Source organism: Ostrea edulis, chromosome 6 (assembly GCF_947568905.1).
Source record: "Ostrea edulis chromosome 6, xbOstEdul1.1, whole genome shotgun sequence".
Lineage (NCBI taxonomy): Eukaryota > Metazoa > Mollusca > Bivalvia > Ostreida > Ostreidae > Ostrea > Ostrea edulis.
In genome coordinates, this window is record NC_079169.1 from 22,870,603 (window position 1) to 22,890,747 (window position 20,145).

Below are 20,145 nucleotides of genomic sequence, written 5' to 3' on the forward strand. Positions count from 1 at the left end.
AAATGTTGAGAATCGGGAGTTTCAGGTTTTTTTTTAAACCCAAAGTTAGGGGGAAATCAGAAACAGCTTAAAAAAGAAGAAGCAAAATTCAGGAGTCACTTGACAGACTGTCCGCCCATTTTTACTTCAGAAGAGTTTTCATTCTATGTTCTTGCAGTTTCTATGAACTTAAATTCCACCATGCCCTTTAGATTACAACGGGGTCACTACAACGTCATTCTGGATTTTCCTATCTGGCTCACCTTAACACAGGTGCCACCTCTCATATCTCCGATAGACACGGAACTATGATGTTGTTTGTGCTGATTTTAGGGTATTTTGCGGTTGGTGAGGCTCTAGTGTGTACACCTCAATTATGTGAAATGGTTAAGAACACCCCGCTACAGTGTAAGGGGTCCATAGTGAAAGGTGGAGGGTTTTGCGGATGCACTGACTCTTGTGCAAAGGTATGTCCTCCTTTCTGATCCCTGTTGTTTCATATCGAGATCACTTGAAGATTTCCAAATTAATTGATACAACTTTTGAACATTAGAGTAGATACAGAAACGCTGCATATTATGAATAGAATCTTGCATTCCTGTGTAGAATGAACATCATTTTTATAAGGTACATATGAGTATGTGACAAAATGAGGCGTTTTCTTGAATATTCATTGTGCCAGTGTCAACTGCCCATAATCGCCATTAAGTCGAGTTTTTGACATGGGGAAAATCTTGCTGTCCGTATCTTTTTAAAGGAGTAATTATAAGATACTTAAACCGTAAGCTGTAATTAATAATCTTTTAAATTTTAATATGTGGATCAGAAGTTCATATCAAAATAAATGGCATTGACATATTTTGTTCTTATCTATAGAACCTTACAATCCTAAAGCTGCAAATGGAGGGCAATTTTTGGAATGGACTTTATTTTGTTGCTGAAGGTTATGTACAGATGAAATCTAACCAAATTTCTTTACTTTTGGGTTCTTTTTAAAAACCTTAGAGAATAATCTTCTAAATTTTATTTGAAATATTGTAGACACTCGGTTTTATTTACTATGAAAAAATTATATTTCATATTTAAAAGGTTTACTTATATACTTTGTACTACGTAAATAGGAGTGATAAGTCTAGAAAAAATTCAGCTCGCTATTTCAACATTGACCCAAACGTTTCTATATATATTTTTTTAAAATTCTGGGTAGCGTAATGTAAGTCGTAAGCACATCAATGCCAATAAACTTCAAATACGGGTGGGGGTGGGGGTTAGTTTATTACGTAAATGTCTTAGTATGCAGAGTAGTAAAGTCATCAATAATTCTCAAGAGATAGAATGGAAATTTCTACTAATCATTTAGCTAAATAGCATTATTTAACTTTAATTGGAGGGATATGTTTTTGTATAAAATTTCGCTAATTCATTCAACAACCTGAGATTGAATCTAAGTGCAAATGAAAAAGGTTAAATTTCACGCCAACTATCATATTAAATCAACCCTTTATTACTCCATATCTCTGTGATTTTGTAATTTTTCATGGATGTAGACTTTTCCTTCAATTACCTAAATATTAAGCTCATAACTCGTAAATTTCCGTGTTTGCCCAACTATCTATTTTGTATTGCTTGTAGGAGTTATGAGATTGATCACTGTTCGTTATCTTCACCTTGCATTTGAGACTTTAACAATAAAACCATATCGCATACAAGCATTTAATGAACGTCGCTGCTTTGAGTTAATTAACATTACATATAAGATAAACCATTTAATGAAATTGTCATAATTCACCGAATGCTGCTGCTTGCAATCTAACGCTAAGGTTATTAGAACTCATAAGACACACAGGCGGCGATGAAGCGTCATTTTCCGGCGATAGTGGGACATATTTAAAAATTCGAACACCAGAGGTAAAAAGTTTGCTTAAATGCCCATCTCCTGCATTTAACGGATAAATTATACTCTTCTTTTTTTTTTTGGTCACGTCGGACAGACTGTTGTCCATTACTAGTAATCATTTACTTACTCTGCGTTTGTGTGGACTGAAATGAAATCCCCTGGCTGATTTGTTCCACGCGCTCGTATGGAACCATTATTGAATAGCGACGTTTGTCAGGGATTTCTATGCAAAACACACGCCCTTGGCAGTGTGAAGATGGAAACTTGAAAGAAGTGGGCTTTGTTTGAAATTGCTTGTAAATGCATGAAGTCATGTCAAGTGAACTAAATCACGTATTATATAATTGCAGCAAGAAGGAGAGGAATGCGATTTGCCATCAGGAATCCATCTCTTCGGTATTCCCCCTTCTGGTCCCTGCGATGATGGAATGGAATGTACCAGCCCGATAACAGAAAACCACTCCACACCAAGACTTGGAAGGGGAGTCTGTACAAGAAGTAGACAATGTAAATGGTTCGATATCAAACATAAAGTCTAAATTGCTAGAATTTCATAGGTCAATATTAAATAAAATCATATATTGAATAGGTTTGGTATATTATAGATTGTCTTAATTGCAATCCATATTATACAACGATCCTTTTAATAGTATACGTACACAATGTAACAGTTGCTTTGTACAGTAAATGATCCAATCAGAAAGAACAGCGATTGAATAATCCTCTTCACCGTTTAATAATTGCAGCAAGATATACATATCTAAGGTATTCTACCACTTCCAATTTTCACTTATATGTTTACAGTGTATGTATTACAGTGAATAAGACGTTAATGATACTAAAACTGAATCTGTGGTGAAAATCTAACACGTCATACAGGGATTCGGTTCTGGCTCCGGCGAAGAAATGCATTGATTTGATGCAATTCTTGTGTCGATTCACGTCTGGGTCTTCTTATCGGTTACAAATGTACGTTAAAGGAGAGGCGCGTGATCCGGCCTGGAGGTTATAAAACTTTTATCGTACTCATACTAAAACTCAGCTATTATTGTTTTGGGTATAACTCTGAGCAAGCTTCGAAACATCCTCGAAAATCTTTAGCATGTACTTCATTTGAGTATGAGGATAATTTTATTAAAGTTTTATAACCTTCACTTTTGAGTATGAGTACGATTTAGAGAACATAGTTTGAGAATGTGCTCAAAAAAGTTTTATAACCTCCACGTCTGATTGCGTTTGCAATATGTTTCTTGTAGTGAGAAAGACTCGCAGCCAGGACTACACACCGTGTCAGCAGATGTACGCTCAGCGATCCATCAGTATGGTTATTTGGCAGGGCTGGTTTCTTCCGAAATGTGATGTCGAGGGCAACTTTGAATCGGAACAGTGCGACAACACAGGTACCAGTATACAACATCATCCCTTATGAACGGTGTATAGAACAGGATAGAAGATAATACTTTCAAATCCATCCATTACAATACCATGCATGTTAAAATCCCAAATATACTGATAACTTACATGTATATAGTACAAGGTACTTTAACTTACATTGTTTTTACTACTTTTAACCATTGACGTCTAGTTAATTTATTAAACACATGTAACCCAGCAGTAACTTTAAATAGAATGCAAGATCTGTAGAACGATTGTTAACAATTGAATCAAGTTTTAAGTGAAAGGTGACTCGGCTCCTTCTGTACAAGACATGTCTTATCCGTGCAATCATTTGTCTTTTGTATATCTTATCATACGTCCTCTATGTTCGTCCTCATGGCAAACTTTCTAATTGTGAGGTTAACTTCAACATATGAAAATCTCATCGTTCCATGCATTCGTTGCTGTGCTCTGGTTTTGATTTTGAAGGTACACTTATGTTGGGATACAAGTATCGCATATAGCTGAAGAAAAACGTACATGGCTGACTTTATTCGGAAGATTATACAAAATATACTAAACGCCATTGTTTAATAATGATCAAATTTGAATAATAGGTCAACTAGACTTCTCTGCATCGCAAACTGATATACCACAAAGACGTAGAATTGTTGTTCTAGCGATATTTTACACATTACCATGGATCACCTTTAAGGATGAAGTACCACTTTTGAACTACGACATACATTACCGGCTAATGTTGTGAGCGTTCGTTATCGTCCAGTCTAAATATATCTCAATATTTAGTCATGTTAGACAGTGCTTAACTCTTTTCTACAGGCCATTGCTTCTGCGTAACTCCACATGAAGGAAACTTAATAGAAAGCACCAAAGTCCTCGGTTCTGCTGACTGTTCAGCACACACACACTCCAGGCGCGATCTGACCCAGTGTCAACAAATGTACCAGCTACGCATGATTTCGTTCGTTATTTATAAAGGCATGTGGACTCCAAAGTGCGATTCCATTGGGAACTTTGAGCCTGTTCAATGTGATAATACTGGTAAGTAACAAAAAAATATATTGATTATACACCATTAATGCAGCCAACACAATTTCACTTGAGTCCTTTTTATGAGCTCGCCGGGACGACTGTCTGTCACACTTTAACCTGGGCTCTATGTTTTGAGCCAAAGGGAATAGAGTATTGATATTTCATATATAGATGTCTCGTGAAGAGACCTTTGTTTTGGTACCAAGACCTTTGACCCACATTTTAAAGAGGTTAACCTGGGCTATATCGTTTGAAAACCAGATGGGATAGGGCTTTGATATTTTACATATTGACCTAGTGACCTTTCCTGTGGGCACTATTTTAAAAAATTTAAATTAACCAGAGCTCTATCTTTTGAACCAAAGGGGTAGGGTTTGGATATTCCAAGTATAGATGCCTCATGAACAGACCTTTGTTGTGTTACCCAGACTTGTGACCTTGGACTTTGACCCACTTTTTAGAGTTTAACCTGGGCTATATCGTTTGAACCAGATCTGATAGGGCTTTGATATTTTACATATAGATGCCCCATGAAGAGACCTACTGTTCAAAAACTTAACCTTGGTTATACTTCGTTATATCTTTTGAACCAAGATATGGATTTGATGTTTAGAAATTAGAGATGCCTCATTAGAAGACATTTCTTTGTTACTAAAAGCTATTGAACTTGGAATTTTACCTTCTCTTCAAAAATATTAACCTTGGCTATATCGTTTTGAACCAAGGGGTAGGGATTTGATATTTTATATTTACCTCTTGTGTGTCCAGGGGTCCGTGTTTGCCAAACTATCTATTTGTATTACTTATAGGAATTATGAGATTGATCAATGTTCAATATCTCCACCTTTCATTTAGATGCCTCATGACCTGGACCCGGTTGTATCAACGAGTCATTAAATTTAATGCGACATTAAAGCTGTATGGTCCGAATTACAATTTTTTTCCCCATCTCGTAAAAACGCTATTAAATCATTGCACGTATGTAGTTATGAGACTGTACGACATATCATAAATTATTTCACCTGTTTTAACCCAAATAATTTGATTTTAAATCGATCTTTACAAATAATCGCGTCACTGCCATTTCAAGTGACAGTCACGTGACCAGTTCAAACTTTCAAATCATCGGTGGTCTTATCTGTGTAAAGCTGTGTATTTTGTTATAACAGTGCCGTACCATAAGTTTAATAGAAATAAAAATATCAAATACCTCTTAGTAATTTTTTCTTTTACGCGCTTTCAGCCTTAAAACTAGACAGTTGCGTATGAGTTAATACATCATGTTGGGATTCTCCTGACGCGCGTGGGTCTATTTATAGACGTCTATTATGGGATGATTTATATATGTAGCCAATATATTTACTTTCTAAAGAATATTCGCACTGTTTTCTTTTACATGCAGATGTTTTCAAGCATGTAATTAAGGGAAAGTTAATAACTTTATACAGTAATTAATCTGCTTTAAAGTAATTATGTACAAAAATAATACATGAACATCGGGTCATACAGCTTTAACCCGAATGCGTTATTAAATTCTTAATGTGACATTAGTTAATGGATTCATTAAATACCGTTGTATTAAACCTTTATTAACTTCACATTACCTGCATATGGTGTTTATATATCTCAACTGATTCGATATGCAAGAGCTTGTTCTGGGTATAGTCAGTTTTTAAATCGAGGTAAGCTACTGACAAACAAGTTGATGGTACAGGGATTTCAACAGTCTCGATTGAAGTCAGCATTTCGCAAATTCTATGGTCGTTATAACGATCTAGTTCGTCAATACAACCTCACATTGGGTCAAATGCTGTCTGACGTGTTTCATACTGATTGTTAAGCCATTCTTGGCACACTGATTTTGACTGCGGATAACTCCGTTTACCTGATCAGGATATAGGGCTCACGGTGGGTGTGACCGGTCAACAGGGGATGCTTACTCCTCCTAGGCACCTGATCCCACCTCTGGTGTGTCCAGGGGTCCGTGTTTGCCCAACTATCTGTTTTGTATTGCTTGTAGGAGTTATGAGATTGATCACTGTTCGTTATCTTCACCTTGCATTAGTTAATATGACATTAAATATCAAAATTCCCATTAAACCAACATTAACGATCAATACCAATCCCATAATGCAACGTAATGTGTACTTCCTATCTATTACGCTGTATTTTGTTTACGATGATGAAAAAGGTCTGATGACCAAATAAAATATAACCCAGAAATCGAGGAGAAAATTTGACAGTAGATCGATTCGCGGGGTATAAAGAATTTTACCGAAAGAATTTCGGCGATATCTCGTTGTTTACTGATGATTTTATGATACCGTTCCCATCAGATTCTGGCGTTGGTTTCACAAGGTTTTACTTCCATTGACGGTCTTCAATCTTGCAAATTTTTATTGTCGCATTATCTGATTGGTTTCTGTTATCAACGCCTGTGAAACGCTTTGTACTACGTGGGTCTACCCCGATCGTACCACAAAGAACTTTGATAAAACTTACAATAACACGCAACATCGTTTTAAAGGAGGTGGGGGGAGAATTTGATTTGTCTAGATTTCTTCACTAGCATAATTCAATTTCTTTAATTTGCAACCCCCCTCCCTTTATACACGGTCTTCAATTTTTAAATACTAAATCGCATGTGGATGGGTGATTTGGAGAACTCATATGCTTCAAACTGCTAATAAATTGTTCTCCATATTGATTGATAACCACTACTAGTGAAAATCAGAAACGTGTGTGTGTGTGGGGGGGGGGGGGGGGTATTATGAAAATAACAAATAATAATCATTGAACATTAAACCCACCAACCACCGATTTTACACGCATAGGTAGCAAAAAAGCACACAAGACAATTAAAATTTGAATTCAAAAGTAAGTTTAAAGTACTATTTTTTGTCTTAACCCTATCCCAAACCATTCGATGGTCACCTCGTTTTGAACTTGAATTACATTTTCCACACAGTACCAACCAAATATGTACGAACTATTTTAATACATGTCATTAGGAATTTTCACACCTGAATTTATATAGATTAGAGATATATTCACTTCTGAAAATATAGTGTAATATACATTTCTGAAAGTTTTTACTTTTAAAATCTTAATAACAAATAGGCTAATATCTCAGCAATTTTAGTATAAAGATTGTTTAAAAGTTTCCAGTTTTAGGTCAGGTTATATAAATATCTTGAGGGGAATGTTGTTTTTTAAACTTCGTGTGCGATCCATTTGCTTTTGTGTGTATATACATATATATCTTTAATTTGAATTGATGTGTGCATTTGCCACACTTAACGGAAGTCGCCCTTTTGTTCATTGTATTAAAGTAATTAGGGTGTTAGTGACCCAGTAATCCCGTGAGTTACCCACAGACTTACCTATGCATAACGCTGAATGATAGCCTTTTAACTGTATGTCGTTATTCGGGTGTGATGAACGTCTTGCTTCTCTTAGCTCTAGTTCAAAGATGCCTCTTGGCGGGAACTGTCATCCGGGCTCCGGAAGCTGTCTGCCAAACAGGTCGTACTGGGGACGACTCCCCAGATACTACACCCCCCCCCCCCCCCCCGTTTTCTCTGAAGGACGGAGAAATGGGTCTAACCAGTAATCAAGGTGGGCGCGCCACGCCCCCTCGGAGAGACTTGTCCGAGGACGCCGGAAAACTGCGGCAAAGAGAGGACCCGGGCATACTCCCGGAAGAATTGAACTGAGACCTCTAAGGTCCCTACCCGGTGTGGAACAGGGATACCCTGTGACCCACACCCCCTAAACTTCTGACGGGGAAACCCCCCGAATTAGTCACCAGTTCAAACCAGGACAGCCTGTCCTGGGCCATGCACCCCTACCCGGTGGTAAAGGGAAACCCCCCCATAAAATCCACCCCCATGTGGACCAGGGTCACCCCTGGCTCTCACACTGAAACTGTGACCTCCCCCCAAAACCAGGGGAAAACATCCAGGAGCGACTTACCACTCCTGGATCACCGCCAGGGTCACCCTGCGGACACCATGCCACCCCCGAGGCATCTCCGCAGTAATGTACTGGGAGGTAACGAACCCAGGGGGTGACCTAGGGAACTCCTCCCCACCGACCGGAGGGCCCCCTATATCCCCGTCCAAAGGGCTCTGCCCGAACTCGAGCATGGGGGACGAATCCCCCTCACCCTGATGCTGGCGGGTGGCACCCCCTTCGATCATCTCTGGTCCAAGACGGTACCACTCGACCGGCTCCTCCTCCTCAAAGTCAAGCTCCCACCCCTCTGGCTGAATCAGTTCAATGGGGGGAGGCCCATCGTCCGAGAAGGGGGAGGCATCTCTCGGCTCCTGGCGGACGAACGGGGCCTCCTCAGGAGCTACCGGCGGCGCCGTGGGAGCAGCGGTCCCCGGAGCCGGATCCCCCGAGGATGGCCTCGTTCTGGCGCGCGAGGGACCCCCCGACGAGTTGGGCTTCATAGAGAAGTCCCTCAAGCGCCTACGACCTATCCTCTAGCTGGCGGCCAACCTCTTGTAGGCCGCCCTCTAGCAGGGGTCAATCTTGGCAAGCAAGACAGCCTGTGCCCTCCAATGGAGGAGGAGCGCGGGGTGGACGTCCCCGCGCAACTCGTAGACTGGGGGAGGGGCTTCCCCCACACTACGACACAGACTGTCCATGGCCTCCACCAGGTCTGGTGTGAGACCACCGTGGGGGTCCGGGAACACCTCCTCGGCCCGTAAGGAGACTGCCAACTCGGACAGAGTGGCACCTGGGCCGAGGAGGGTCCTGGCCAACCACTTCAGGACCCTCTCCCGGATGGACGAGACCTCCCGGGAGGGGGGGACGCCACGCCGGAAGACCGGCGGCAAGTGGGTCAGCGTGACATGCTGCCAGAGCTTCCGGGTAGCTACCCCACACAGCAGGGGGCACTCCGAGTCCCGACTGCTGTGGGGGCTAGGGGGATTGGGAGCCCCCGCATCCCTGGGGTCCCCAAAGTCCTCCCGGATCTTTACTGGGCTGGGCCTGCGGGGTGGCGGAGTGGCCCTCCGCCTCCTCCCGCTCTGGGACGAGGAGTCGTCCCTCTGGGAGCGTGCCCGCTCCCTCCTCCAGCTCCTGGGGGGGAAACCCCCCTCTGACTCAGCGTCACGTTGTCTCCTGCAAAGAGAAAGAAGGTGTGAGCCACCCGTACCCTTACAGGAGCAAGGGGAGCACACATAACTATCTAACCTCTCTGCATCTTCCAGAGTCACTCCCACACACTTCCCATGAAACCACTCCTCACACCTATCACACTGGATCATAAGTTTGCCATCGTCCACCTGGCGGCAGAGGCAATAGCGCGTTTTCCCCGAGGGGGCACTCGGGGGAGCCGGTGACGGCGCGCGATGTTTACGCAGTCTTCCCCGTCTGCGCTTCGGTGTAGGGGTTGGTTCCTCCGAGGGAACCTGTGCAACCTCTGGATCCTGGAGACTTGCCGGGTCCTGTGTCCTCGGGATGCCTTCCGGCTCTGACACAGCCCCGGTAGGGGTTCTAGCATGAACCCCTTCGTCTATGGCCTGACATGAGCCCTTCTCAGCTAAGTACCTCTCCCGGGCATTGGCAAGCCAGCGAGGTAAGTCACGGTCCTCGCAGTTTTTCATGCGGTCATGGTTGACCAGCATAACTGTCGTCTTGGTCCTTACTCGGTAGAGGTGGGCACTGAGCTTCTGAACCACCAGCCCTGGACCCTTCCTTGAGGGGCTGAGCTTACGGCATTTCCCCTTCACGGTGGCTGTGTCCAGGACATAGACAGTATCCCCCTCCTGATAGACCCGAAACCTGACCCTAAGGTCGTAGTCACGCTTCATGCGCTCCTCTGTAGTCCGAAGTCGGGCCCGGGCGATCTCGTGGGCGGCCTGGATGGACTTCTCCAGGTTCACCACATAGTCCTCTAAGTCTAGGTCCTCGCCTCGTATGGGGGGAGCATACATCGGGTCTGCCGGGGTGTTGGTCTCCCGACCTAACATCAACTTGTTAGCCGTAAACCCTGTGCTACGATTCACAGACGATCTCAGGGCGCCTGCTATCTGGGCCAAATCTATGTCCCAGCCGTTCTGAGCCTTTTCTATGTAGCACCTGACAGCATCCATTAACGTCCGATTGTACCGCTCTACTTGGCCATTGGCCGAGGGTCGGTAAGGGGTTGTTCGTGCCTTATGGATTTTCAGTAGCTCACAGACTGCTGCAAAGAGCTTGCTCTCGAAGTTGCGCCCTTGGTCAGTAAATACCTGGAACGGGCAGCCAAACCTGGCAAAGAACTGGTTCACTGCTGCTGAGGCGGTCACTTCAGCTGTCTGGGAGGGAAGTGGTACACACTCGACCCACTTAGTGAATTGATCCACCATAACAAGCACGTACTCGTTGCCACTGTCAGTCCTGGGCAGTGGGCCCAGGAAGTCCAAGTGCACTCTCTCCATGGGAGCTCCTGCATGATACTTTATCATCTCTGCTCGCGCGTGTCGCTGGGGATGCTTGTTCCTGCTGCAGGGCCCACAAGTGCTTACAAAGCCCTCTACTTCCCTCATCATGCCATACCAGAAAAAGCGCTCCCTAAGGCGGGCTTTAGTCCTGCTGATTCCCTGATGGCCTGAGGCAGGGACGTCGTGGCACAGCCTGAGAACTTCCTCCCTCAATTCCCGGGGGACTACCAATAGCCGACTCCTCGACTCTCCCTCCCCCACCAACTTCCAAAGGACTTGGTCCTCATCCTTCATGAAAAATTCCCTGTCGATCCAGTAATTTTTCAAAGCCGGGCTTGCTAGGAACAGCTCTCCCTCCGCCGGCTCTCCATCAGTTGACAGCCATTGGCCAAAGAGCTTCAAGTCTGCATCCTGCTGTTGGCTCTGCATCATCTCGTCTGCGGTCATGCCTACGAGGGACAGGGAACCACTGCCGGTATCTGTAAGTGTCCTAACAACAGCTGGTATCTGAGGACTGGTGAGCAACCGTACCTGGGTTCTGAACGGACCAGATGCCGTGTCGTCACTCTCAAGGTCCACTATCTGGCTGGGTGGCCCGATAATTTCTCAGGAGACATAGTTCCAAGCCGTCTCACTGATCTCAGGGCTGTGGCCCTCCGGAACGACTCCGGGCTTGCACAGGGCCAAGTTGATAGCCGAGTCCTCAGCCAAGTCAATTTCCTCGTCCGACGAAGGCTCTTCTAAGTAAGTCCAAGTACCCGGGCGGGCGAGTGGAGCCACGTCATCCACTTCCTCCACAAAGGTGTTCCATGACTGGTGAGCCTTCGTGCACTTCAGGCAACCTCCGCAGGGCAGGTCGCTGGGATGAATAGCAAAAGCGGCGCCAGAGGCACAAGATGAGTGTGGCAATCTGGATAGGGCATCAACGTTGATATGGCGCCGACCTGGGCGGTGCTGTATTTCCATATTATACTGGCTAAGTTCCTCTAGCCAGCGGGCCAGCTGATCCTGAGGGGATTTGAAGTTCAGCAGCCAAATGAGACTATGGTGGTCTGTCCGGACCCTGAATCTCCTTCCCAGGAGGTAATGGCGGTACATGCGAGTGAACCTCACAACCGCCAGTAGCTCCCGCCGTGTAGTGCAATGCTTCCTCTGGTCTCTATTCAGGCCAAGGCTCCCATAAGCTATAGGTTTCTCAACCCCGTCCTGAATCTGGCTGAGCTCAGCCCCTATGACCTCCCCTGACGCGTCCGTATCCAATTCAAACATCCCCTCTGCTATAGGCATGGCCAGTGTAGGCGGACTAGTGAGTGCTTTCTTCAAAGCGTCGAATGCTGACCGCTGCTCGTGACCCCATTCAAAGGGTTTTTTCCCTGTCACCTGATAAAGCGGGCACGCTAACTGGGCATACCCAGCTATGAAGGTCCGATGGTAGTTCGCAAACCCCAGGAACCTTTCTACCTACTTAACATTGGTTGGGGGAGCCCACTCCCTCACTGCTGCGATGTAAGTGTCCCCCATCTCAATACCCTTTCCGCTCACTTGGCGCCCCAAGAATTCAACCTTAGTCTGGAACAGCTCACACTTCTTGGGCTTGAATTTCAGGTCGAACTCCCGGAATCTCCGGAATACCGCTTTCAAGTTGTCCAAATGACCTTGAAAGTCCTTACCGAGGACTAGGGCGTCATCCAGGAAGGTCAGCACTATACTCCATGTGAGTCCCCTTAACACCTGGCTCATGGCACGGGAAAAAGTCGCCGGCGCATTGCACAATCCGAATCCCATACGAACAAACTCTTCGAGCCCGTACTTCGTGACAAAGGCGGTCTTCTTCCTGTCCTTAGGGCTGATCTTGATTTGGTGAAAAGCTGAGTTGGCGTCGAGCTTCGAGAACCACACATTGCCAGTTAAAGTGTCTAGACACTCGTCAATGAGGGGCAATGGGAATACGTCCTTCCGGGTCACGTCGTTGAGTTTACGGTAGTCTAGGCACCACCGAACTTGCCCGTCCTTCTTCCTGATCAGCACAGGGGCGGAGGCCGACTCTGACACCGAGGGCTGGATCACACCTGCATCCAACATCTTCTTAAGATGTGCTTCCTCTTCGTCCACGAAGAACAGCGGGGTGCGCCTCATCCTCTCCTTAACTGGACGAGCCTCGCCTGTGTCGATCTCATGCTCCAGAGCCGTGAAATTGCCAAAGTCGAATTCCCCCGTAGCAAATACGTCCTGAAATTCGTTGAGCAGGTCTGCGAGCATCCGTCGCTCCTCCGGGGTCAGTTCCTTGGACGAGCGATCAAGGAGGTCCTTCAAGTGTTCGGGGACTTCAGCCCCCGAATCAGGGTGGGGATTAGCCACACTGCAAACATTTCGGACTATGTCCGGGGTCGGCGTCCGAAATCCGGCCTCCGAGGCTGAACCTATCATACTGCCCTCTGGGATGGACACATCCTCGTCCGAGGCGTTGATAATGCAGGTCACTGCTGACCTCCCCCCAGTGTGATAAGTGTGCGGCACCAGTAGTAGGTTCGAGAGTCGTGTGATCTGAGGGCTGACTACGAAGTCTTCCAACTCCTTATCCAAATGACAAGGGCATAAGACGACTGAGGCAGCTGGGACCCTGATAGACTTTGTTACCGAAACCTGGGCCTCCTGTCCCCCTCCTGGGCGTCCGAACGTCATAGGGACCTTCTCCTTTCCCAAGGTCATGGTGCCATGCTCCAGGTCTAAGTGAGCCTTCTGCTGATGCAAAAACTCCATACCTAGCAGCATTTGGTCCTGCAGGGGAGCCACATACAGGTCGACGTTATGTTCTGTGTCTCCCAGGCAAACTGCCACAGGGCCAATGACGAAGCCTCTCATCCGAGCGTTTTCCCCTGCCTGAACCAAGGTCACATGCTGCTTGATGGGAGGCTTGGGGTCGAGCTCCTTGTAGACCCGGGTGGACAGCACACTCACCTCCACCTCAGTGTCTACCACTGCCTGTAGTCTGACTCCCTGGACTACCATTTCGACCATGAATCCGGTGGTTGGGCGTATCTGCCCTATAGGCACAGGCAAGTCTTCATGGGCTTCTCCCGCATGCCGGCATGGCATATCCACGGTCCCGTCCTCTGCCTGGCCACTGACCACCCCCAGCCCACATTCCTCCATGGGCTGAACCTGCGCCTTAACTGGCGCCGGGCACTCACTAGGCCTGGGCGCGAGATACGCGCCGGCCTGCTCCTCCTGAATGATCGAGGGCTCCTGATCCAGCAAGTCCTCCGAATCCTCCGGAAATTCCTCCCCATCCCCCTGGTTCTCTGCCCCAAACCTGGGCAGTTCCGGCACCACGATATCCTCAGGGAGCCTGAATCCCGACAACATATCCTTGGGAGAGGGCTCGTATTTGTCCTCCTCCCACCCTATGACCCAGTCATCGGATTCCTCCTCCTCCTCCTCGGATGCCTCCTTGAACCGCACTTGGAGTGTGCCCTTCCTGGAGCGGCGCATGCAGGAGGGCGCCTGCCTGTGTCCTCCTGCAAACCGACTTGTCCCCGTGCGAGCGTCGCACGACCCTGGCCTAACTGGGGAGCGCTCTGGAGTCAGCACCCTGACTTCCCGCTGCGTAGGCCCTCCACTAAATTGTGACTGGCGGATCTTGGTTCCCCGCCCCCGTGGTTCTGACGAACGTTGCTGTGTCTCGTGGCCGTCCTTAGGCTTGGCCTTGGCCCCTTGACCCTGGTTCGCCTCAGTTTTCCCCTTCAGCTCCGGGCATTCCCTCTTGAAGTGCCCCATGGCTCCGCATTTGTAGCAACCTACTGACTTCCGATTTCCGCTCAAAGGTGGCGATGAAGGTCTCCGAGGAGAGGGGGTCCGCCCTCGGAGTTCCTTCTCTATCTCCTGAAGGCGCTGGCGCATCTCCCTGAGTTCCTTGTCAGAATCGGGGGCCTCCTCCTAGGCTACCTGCCTCACATCCCGCCTAGGCTTCGACGACTTAGTCTGCCTCGAATGCTGGTAATACTGCATCCGATCAACAGCTTCCTCAACCGTCTTGGGCTGGCCATCCAGGGCATAGAGTCCTGCGTCCCGGTCCTCGGCGCCATAACACAGCCGCGGAATGGCGCGAGTATGAACATCTGGAACGGATGGGAAGGCTTGTGTGGCCAGGGTAAGCACCCTATCTGCACAATGTCTCAAAGACTCGCCTGCATTCTGGGACGCTGACTGGAAGTTCAGCTGGTGTGACAGGTCTGGCGCTGAGGATCCAAAACGTTTCTCAAATCTCCTCAGGACGTCGGTCAATGAGAGGTTGCGATCAGTGTCCAGCAACAGGGTGTAGTAATCACTGACAGTCCCTTCCAGGGAGAAGCAGAATTGGTCATGCTGTTCAGGCTCGGTCCACTGTTGGCTACGGGCCAAGCGAGCGAATTTGTGCAGGAAGGACTTCCAGTTAGTTTTCCCATCGTACCGCAAATCCTTGTACTTAGGCGCGTGTCTTTCAGTGCCCGTCGCGTATCCCCCAGACCTAGGGTACTGAGGGGCGGGCGTGGGGAGGTGGGGCACCGGAGCAGGCCCCTGGGCCAACGGTCCAAGGAAGGGGGTATGTGTGTCGGGAACACCTAACTGGGGCCGAACGTGAGCTACTCTACCCCCCTCGTCCCCTAACCCACAGGCCGTGGTGCCAGGATAAGCGGAGGGTCCCTGTTGATAGGGTGGAGTCATCATGATAGGGTAGGGCATAGGTGTGCTAGCGTAACCGCCAAGCCTAGGGGGTACCGAATGCTGGGGGTGGGGGGTATTCCCCCCAGCCCAAGGGTCTTGCACATGTGAAGGATGGGCATGTGGGGGTGGGGACCCTGTAAGTAGGTCATAGCTTTGGCTGGCCTGTGGGGGTGATAATTCCCATAAGAAATCCCTGGCTCCGAGAAAGGGGCGACTGGGGGATCCTGTGTGGGAGTGGGACGCTGTGAGCGTGAACCTAAGCCCCCCAGGGGTAAACTCTGACTAAGCTGGCCTACTGCCTGATCATCGGCCCACGAGCGAGGGAGTGGGGCCGAAAACCTCCGTGACCCTGGAGCATAGGGATGCAGGGAGGGGGTATGATGTTCCGGGAAAGTCCCTGAAGTAAATCCATAGTCGAAACCATCCCCCCTACCCGGTGTGGGCCTTGCCGAGACGTTAGGAATAACTGACCCCCCCCCCCCATGGGGGACAAGAAATCCTCCTCCCACCTATTCCTATCCCTAGACCACGAAGTGTCGAGTCCAGAACCTTTTCTGGGTGAATCTAGGCCAATTAGATTCTCTGCTGAGTTCCACCTACGCCGTATACCCCATTCTGGGCTGTCCCCCTCCCTAGAACCAAGTAGAGTGTCCGAGAACCTCACTCCCCCTCCTGGGGCACCCCTCAACCTACCACCCCCCTCCCTCAAACAGGAAGGCAAGGACGGCGTGACAAAGGGATCGCCGCCAACCAAGGATCCACCTTGGGAATATGGCTCTAACCCGGGACCTGACATACCGTCATAAGCCCCCCCCCCCCATAACCCCATGGGTTATCAACTCTACCTCAAGCTAACTGCGACAGCGTAGGGCCACGACGCGTGAACGCGGGGGTGTCTGGGTGGGCTCGTAAGCCCAATCCAGACAGCGCTTCATCAAAAGATGTATCCATAATACACAACAATGCACAAATATACAAAAATGCAAATGTCAATAATCTAAATTGATTCTGTAATTAAATATTAAATCCTAAAATAATCACAAAAATCTTAATTTAATTCAAAGTGAAAAAAAAAAAAATTCCAAGTCAAACTGAGACTTCCCGCCAATATGGCGGCTGACCAGCGTGGTGTGAAAAAACAACAAACTGTCAATTCACCGATAAGCCTGTGGCCCCACGTTGGGCGCCAATAAAGAAATTAGGGTGTTAGTGACCCAGTAATCCCGTGAGTTACCCACAGACTTACCTATGCATAACGCTGAATGATAGCCTTTTAACTGTATGTCGTTATTCGGGTGTGATGAACGTCTTGCTTCTCTTAGCTCTAGTTCAAAGATGCCTCTTGGCGGGAACTGTCATCCGGGCTCCGGAAGCTGTCTGCCAAACAGGTCGTACTGGGGACGACTCCCCAGATACTACAGTATTGTTAGATCCGCCTCTTCTTGTAAACGTATTACGACACACGAAATGACGTCACTCCTTGACAATACCGAAATCGATTAGATATATAACCTACATGTTTTCATGTCTTTTGTTTGGACTATTATACATTATACTTACCTGCTGTTCTGTGGACAGTGCGTGTGAATTATTTATTAGGCCTAGTCATCCATAATTTTGCCGATTGACTTCGTACGGAAAAGGTAAATTATCATCTTCATATCATTCGAATTTCCTCGTCAGTCACATTTTGGAGTGAAAATCGTTCGCGGAAGACTCCATCCTTTCATCGTCTGTCCAACCGCTATGTTAGCCACCATAATTAATGACCGCTTAATGTACTCCCCAAACCTACATTAAAGTTGATGAATATAATGAAGCTTTAATGCGCGGAATCGTACACTAAAACAATGATACAACGGAACTTAATGTCACATTAAATATTTTGAATTTAATGAGGCTTTGATGTCACATTAAATATTGATACAACCGGGTCCAGACCTTTAATGGTATTAATGCTTTTGACTTAGTAACCATGGTTTAAAAAATTACTGGCTGCTAGGAAATGGAAGTCAAACACATGATAATAATACGCTGTAGTATGATAAATTCTACATTGCTATTTATATATCACACCCCAGTCACCGTTTTCATAAATTGGTATATTTGACTTGCATCAGATCGTTCATATGATTAGGCTACTGCTACCAGAATGATACAGAAGTCTGCCGAATAATTTCTACTGCTTTGAAGTTCCATCAACATACATGTAGTATTGTAACGATTTCATACAGCTGTCATTTGTTCTAAAATATCTACTCATTTCATCATGGCATACCACGATTCAAGTTTGATTAAAGATTTCAAGGTTTACTTTTGTTTCTGTCACACTCAGCCAAGTGGGTAGGGCGCTCGCTCAGCAACCAGGATGTCCGGTTCGATTCTGAATCCTGGCGCTGCTTTAACTCTAACTGCGATATTTAACAGTGAAAATTGCTTGACCAAGCGCTCGGCATTAGAAGTGAAAGGATGGTCCATGTCAACCTAAGTGTAAAGGATGGTCCATGTCATCCTAAGTGTTTGCATTGTAAAGAACCCTTACCGTTACGTTTATTCCCGGCCAACATTTTGAAATGTTTATCCCATTTGGCCAACATAATGTATTTTACACCTGAATATTTATCTATGTATAGTGTATTTTACACCTGAATATTTACCTATGTATAGTCTATTTCTAGTACTAAGACTAATAATTATTCCTCTTCATTCAAAATGCATAAATAATCAGAATTTTTTTTAAGGAATAAAAATACTTATTTATAATATATTTGAAACTCACGTTTTAAAAGAATTCTTTTTACTTATTATAGCAGCATCTATTTTAATGATCTGAAGTAATCGACTTTACAGTTAAAGTGAACGCCAAGTCTGGGTAAAATTTATGGCACTTTACCTACAGCTGTTGACATGTCGAATGGTGCTCAATAACATATTTTTATATCATTGCAGTATGACAAATAGAGAAGGTGATTATCGATTTTTGTTTGAGCTATTTTATTATCAGATACTAATATACTTACTAATTTTGTGTGTCGCTGCAGTTTGGGTGGTTGCATAATGTCTGATAATCGGCCTTTAAGCAATATATGAAGGCAGTGATAAGCAATTGTATCCACCGCGTGTGTACAATTGGTAGTATGTTTTGCGTCACACTGTGCGTAAGAGTTCCACAAAGGGAAAGAATTATTGGGCAACTCGGAAATTGCGTATTCTAAGTGAAGAGACTCAAAAAACAAAAGTCCGACCGGCGTTGCCACGATAGTCTTTACCGCCACTGGCGCTCACAAAGAGTCTTTACCGCTACTGCCCCGAGGGCCATGTGTGGCCCTGCATGTACAGCTGGTGACATCTCTGTATTATCGCAAAATTGTCGAAGGAATTTAATAATACAAAAAACAACAACAACCCACCAATAAAACCATAAGCCACTCTATTAATAGATTACCTTTCTTTACAGATCATTGCTTTTGTGTGACAGAATTAACCGGTACAGTTGTGAGGGCATCTAAAATTGCCCACAGCAAGCCTGACTGTTCCATGTACGACCTGACTGAGGCAGCACCTACCATAATGATACCCTCGTAATGCAGCGTCATTTCTACTTTGTATTTCCTCAATAAATGGTAATCTGTTAAACTCATTACCTACCTTGTGTTCTGTCGCAGTTGGATAGGGCGCTCGCTTCAGAACCGGGGAGGGGGTGCTCAATTTGCGATCCCGGCACCGTGTCGAGTCTAATACGTTTAACATACACTGTAATTGTGTAATTGCTCCTTCTTCAAGCGTCCAGCATTAGAAGTCAACGTAAACACGATTACTACACGTAGCCATGTCTCCCACCGCCGCAAAAAGAGTTAGCACAAAAGTCCCATGACTCCTGTAAAATTTGTCGAATCAAAATGACGGCGCAATATGATCAACTATATATGGTGACTAAGAATCCTACAAATTTGAACAAAATCCGTTGAGTGGTTTCGGAGGAGTTGCGTCCACAAAGTGTTCCTATAGTGTACTACATATGTACAAATTCAACAAAGTCTCATAACTCCTGTAAAATTTGTAGAATCAAAATGGTGGCACAATATGATCAACTACACATGGTGATGTACAAATTCAACAAAGTCCTATAACTCCTGTCAAAATTGCGACAAAATATGATCAACGACACATGGTGACTAACAATCCCAAAAAAATTATGAACAAAATCTATTGAGCGGTTTCTGAGGAGTTGCGTTCACAAAGTGTTCCTATAATGTAGCACGTACAAGTTCAACAAAGTCCCATAACTCCTGTAACAATTGTCGAATCTAAATGGCAGCAAAATATGATCAACTGCACATGGTGACTAACAATCCTACAAAATATGAACAAAATTAGCAGAGCGGTTTCTGAGGAGTTGCGTCCACAAAGTGAAGTGGGACAGACGGACGCACAGACACCGGTATTTCTATGTCCCCTTCCGTGTTGCAGTGGGCTTCCGCGTTGCGGTGGGGGACAAAAAATGAAAGTTATCCAAGTTATGTAGAGTTTGTCAAATGATCACAAATCTGTTCCTATGTCGCCAAAATCCATGTTGTTTTGCCGATGTTCATCAGTTAAACGAAGTTATAAATGTTAATATACCAGAGACAATCCCCATTCTATTGTCAGACACGGGAAACGATATTTATAAATATAAAATCCCTGCAAAAAATCGCT

General features: G+C 45.9%; 1 protein-coding gene across 1 annotated transcript; it reads left to right on the forward strand.

Moving 5' to 3' along the window:
* The first annotated feature begins 213 nt into the window (after nucleotides 1-213).
* On the forward strand, nucleotides 214-19,087 carry LOC130047362 (nidogen-2-like). Its single transcript, XM_056142097.1, has 5 exons — nucleotides 214-446; nucleotides 2,227-2,383; nucleotides 3,133-3,276; nucleotides 4,094-4,315; nucleotides 18,905-19,087. The coding sequence occupies exons 1-5, from the start codon at nucleotides 288-290 to the stop codon at nucleotides 19,030-19,032; spliced, it is 810 nt and encodes a 269-aa protein (XP_055998072.1). The 5' UTR covers nucleotides 214-287; the 3' UTR covers nucleotides 19,033-19,087.
* Nucleotides 19,088-20,145: the final 1,058 nt, after the last annotated feature.

Excerpts from the sequence above, each read along its gene's own strand:
- LOC130047362 (XM_056142097.1), top strand. The coding sequence starts at position 288 with ATGATGTTGTTTGTGCTGATTTTAGGGTATTTTGCGGTTGGTGAGGCT. Across the intron at positions 3,277-4,093 it reads GGAACAGTGCGACAACACAG|GCCATTGCTTCTGCGTAACT; the intron begins GTACCAGTATAC and ends TCTTTTCTACAG. Across the intron at positions 4,316-18,904 it reads TGTTCAATGTGATAATACTG|ATCATTGCTTTTGTGTGACA; the intron begins GTAAGTAACAAA and ends CTTTCTTTACAG.